This window comes from Pseudochaenichthys georgianus, unplaced genomic scaffold (genome assembly GCF_902827115.2).
Source record: "Pseudochaenichthys georgianus unplaced genomic scaffold, fPseGeo1.2 scaffold_1113_arrow_ctg1, whole genome shotgun sequence".
NCBI lineage: Eukaryota > Metazoa > Chordata > Actinopteri > Perciformes > Channichthyidae > Pseudochaenichthys > Pseudochaenichthys georgianus.
In genome coordinates this window covers 17,501-21,931 of record NW_027262065.1, presented here as the reverse complement: position 1 = coordinate 21,931, position 4,431 = coordinate 17,501, and the positions used below count along the sequence as shown (strand labels likewise).

At 44.6% G+C, this 4,431-nt stretch overlaps 1 protein-coding gene across 1 annotated transcript in view; it reads left to right on the top strand.

The window, feature by feature from the left end:
- Positions 1 to 1,763: 1,763 nt before the first annotated feature.
- Positions 1,764 to 4,431, top strand: part of LOC117440664 (short transient receptor potential channel 5-like) — a gene marked incomplete at its 3' end in the record, with an annotated part of 20,127 nt that continues 17,459 nt past the window's right edge. The window contains exon 1 of the mRNA XM_034076898.1: positions 1,764 to 1,830. Coding sequence (XP_033932789.1) covers positions 1,764 to 1,830 — 67 coding nt within the window. The remainder of the gene's footprint in view (positions 1,831 to 4,431) is intronic.

Below are 4,431 nucleotides of genomic sequence, written 5' to 3'. Positions count from 1 at the left end.
GTAGCCAGTATAATTACGTGCGACTGAATTAAAGGAAGGATGGAAAGGGGGGAGGAAGCAAGGAAGCAAGGAGTTAAATACTTGCTTCGCTTACATGACCAACTTAAACATGTGTACTTCATTTAGCTCTGAGTTGAGTTGTGAGGTTCTTTTACTTTGATATCAAGACATACAAGACATACGGGTTTTCCACACTCCTCTGCTACCGTCTGTCTCTTCTTGTACTTCTTCTTCTTCGTATCTTCTGCTTCCTGGTTGCTTCGTAATAAGCCAATCTGATTGGACGTTATCGGCAGGATTCATTTCAGTTCATCAAAGTTGAATGAGTCTCTGTTACTTCCCGTCACGTCTGCTCTCACTGCATGCAGCGTGTTCAAACGCACGGACGTCCTGATCGTCACATTTTACATCTTATTTCAGTCCAAGGGCTGACTTCCTGAAGACGGCCGCGTCCAACACGAACGGTCCGTCTTCCCTTCCCGCTGGAAAACAGCCAACTGCCCACTGCCCACCGTACCTGCCAACCTCCCGATGTCACTGCCCTCCCGATTTCTGACCAAATCAGATTTACTCAGGACTGTTTCCACTCGGACTTTAATACAGCTACACCATTGTTTGGTTTCCATGGTAGCGCGTCTCTTTAGTAGCGTGCGCAACTGACAGTCTGAGAGCGTGAGGGAGAGAGTCACAGAAAACAGAACAAGAATCGACAACTCTCCTCTGCTCTCTCCTTTCCTTATGCTCCATCAAGGATGCTGCCACAGGCCCGCAAGGCAGTGCACTTACAACTACAACAAGCATGCTCATGTTAATCTAACAGCTCAGGCGACCCACTAGCCCCCCCCCCCCCCCCCGCGGTGGTTTTGAAATGCTCCCGATTTCTGAGGTCTCAAGGTCGGCAAGTATGCTGCCAGCTCCGTTATGAACTTTTCCAGACAGACTGATAACAGATGTCTCGTCAGAAAGTGCCCGAAGCTCCGGATGCACGGACTGGATTAAAACGTCTTCTTCTCGGAACGACGTGTAAAGTTGCCTCGAGTGCAAACGTCGGGTTTAATAAGACGAGACGAAGCTCCTGTCGTTTGTCAGAGGAAACGATTTGTTGTTGGTTTGGAGGAGGAGGAGGAGGAGGAGGAGGAGGAGGAGAGGAGGAGGAGGAGTATTCTTCGGGTCTTTTCTTCTCGTGCGCGGACCCTCTGATCTTTGTTCTGTTTGTGGCCCCTCGGAGTGGAGGCTCCCGAAGTGAGAGAAAGAGTGTATCACCGTACTTGTACTTATTTTTATTTGCAATGTCAGCATTTTTCTATTTCCGTCCTGAGTTCGGATTCTCAGAATACTTTGTTACTTATATTTATTTAAAACATTCAATATCTTTGTCCACAGAAACGTCCCTATCCGTTTGACCTTGAAGTGTGAGATTTTGCACAGAGGTCAAGTGTGTGTAAAGGTGTGTGTGTGTGTGTGTGTGTGTGTGTGTGTGTGTGTGTGTGTGTGTGTGTGTGTGTGTGTGTGTGTGTGTGTGTGTGTGTGTGTGGTGTGTGTGTGTGTGTGTGTGTGTGTGTGTGTGTGTGTGTGTGTGTGTGTGTGTGTGTGTGTGTGTGTGTGTGTGTGTGTGTGTGTGTGTGTGTGTGTGTGTGTGTGTGTGTGTGTGTGTGTGTGCATGTACGTTCGACGCTGCTGTGATTTTGCGCACTTTTGAGCAATGAAAGCTTCTGTTTGCTAAAAAGCCAAATCGAGTCCAGGCAGAAGAAGAAGAGGGGATTATGGGAGGTGAGGAGACGGAGGAAGGAGGTGACGAGACGGAGGAAGGAGGTGAGGAGACGGAGGAAGGTCGGGTGAATTGTCTGAGAGGAGGAAGAGGAGGAAGCAAAGGAGGGATTAGAGGAGAAAGGGAGGAAGGGTGGAGAAGTGGATTTAGTCAGAAGAGGAGGAAGAGGATGAGGAAGAGGAGGGAAGGATTGAGATATTTCAGTTCAGCCGGTGGTCTCCTCTCCCTAAATCCTAACTCCTTTCTCTTTCTATATTTATAGCGTTACACAACAAAGGCATCATCTGAGAACCGTCGCCAAAATCCTCTCTGTCTCTTCCTCCTCTTTCTCATCCTCCTCTTCTTCTTCGTCAGACCGTAAACAATAAGTTTCAATCATGTCGTTAATCGAAGGTCAAAGAGAGGAGGACATGTCTGTAAATCCGTCAGAGGAGCGCTTGTTTTCTCCGCCTTGTTCCCGCTGAGTTGATATCATCTCAAGACGTGAGACTGAAAGAGGAGCAGGATGAAACCACTTGGTGTGAATGTTTAAAACTCTTTCAAAGTTAATAAGAAATGGGCAGAAGTGGATTCGAAATTATCATATAGAAAATCAGGAAGACCGTACTGTAGTGAGGTCAAAATAAGTCACGATGACTTGGTCCCCCCGCCCCCCTCCAGCCGCTAAATCTGAACTGCATGAAACTCTACGTGTGGACTGATATTTAGCAGCCTCTTCGTCAGAGATATGCCCCACGAAAACGTTCACAGTGCTAACGATGTCACTTCCTGTTTGCACGATGAATCCTCTCCGTGTGTACCCAAATATCCGAATATTCTTTTTTTTTGTTTTTTTCGGTTTTTCCCCGTTTTTTCCAAATTGAATTTATTGAAATCTCCAATATCAACGTAAGAGCTTGTGCCTCTTTCGGGGGTGCTAACACTTTACCATAAACTTTATCGTTTACTTTCTCCGTCTTTATATGTAGATATGACTTTTTCTCCGTTAATCTCCGTCACGTTGTTTCCATAGCAACAACAACCAACAACCTTCAAAATAAAAGCATGTCCATACAAAACAGGAAGCCAAGCCAAATTACACTTAAGACATATACAACTGCAACGAAAGTAACAAACACAATGCGATATCCTTTTCCATTTCAAAGAACACAAACTGGGATACATTAACAACTGTAACCCAGACGGCCTGTACAATCAGGCCATGCTAGTGGGTTACTCATTTAATGCTGTACAACAATATCTGTTTTCTTTTTTCATGACATGTATACTGTACAGTCGTTTTTGTATTATTTCCTTACACATTAACTTTCCACTCATCTTTCAATAATCACACTCGTCTAAATGGTTGTGTTACTGCTACAAAATAAGTCAAATCTGAAAATGTGATTATTGATAGTGCATTATAGATTTCTCCTGCTGATCCATCCACATACTGCCCATGTCATAAACAATTTAGGACACACACACACACACACACACACACACACACACACACACACACACACACACACACACACACACAGTGGTTGCGTTAGACTTTTTCGCTGTCCGTCATTGTGACGGACAGGATTGTAAAATGTCCGTCATAATCCATTATTACCCGTCATTTTATTGTTCATGTTTTAATGATGAGATGAGACATAGCCTATTTAATATTTATGTTTGAGTACTGAGCAGCAAATGTTCATTCATTTTTTTGTTATGATTCATACAGAACTTTTAAGGGCATGGAGAAAAAAAGAGATGAACAGAGACACCGACCGTGTGGTCACTTTTCATGTCAACACGAACATGAATGATTTATCCTGCACTGACAGACAGCACAGCAGAGGCCGCTAACTACACCACGACCAAGCGATGGAGATGTAACGGCTCATTCGGTGGAGTTTTGTACGGTCCTCAGCCACTTACATTTACTGGCTTGTCCTTCATCCTCCACCAATCCCTCTTTGTTCACCTCGTTTCTCCACACCATCACAACTACTGGGCTTATTAAAAAAGCTTCGGACGATCAGCTGCCGTGACATTTTGCGATTACTAAAGCCTTACAATAGCTACTTAATATGCACACACTCGCCACCAACTGGACAGGGGTGTGAATGACTAAATAATAGTTACAGACTACAGTAAAGTAGATCGCCCTCAGTCGACCTGGCCACTGAGGATGTCATATAATGTCCGCCGCAGGCGGACATTTTGGCGCTGTTCCGAGTTGTGTTCTAATCCGTCAAAATGACTGCTTTCAGATTTTTCCATCATTGTTAGAAAAAATCCGTCATTGACGGAAAATATTCGGTTAACGCGACCTCTGCATCAAACACACACACACACACACACACACACACACACACACACATCCACACACATCCATCCCCCCCAGGGCATTTCAATGAGTGTCTCCACGGCCACAGATGTAAATACTGCTATATGTGTTATTATTTTTTATATTTTTCTAGTTCTCTATCTGTGTTTCTAATTTAACTTGTACTTGTATGTTTGCACCACGACATTAAGTCAAATTCCTCGTACGTGTCGACCTACCTGGTGCTAAATCTGATTGTGATTTAGTTTCATGGAAAGAGGCTGATCTATTTGTTCACCAGCAGTTGCTTAAGGCCCCGTCCACACGGACACGCAACGCATTTTGTGCCGGAAGTACGGCG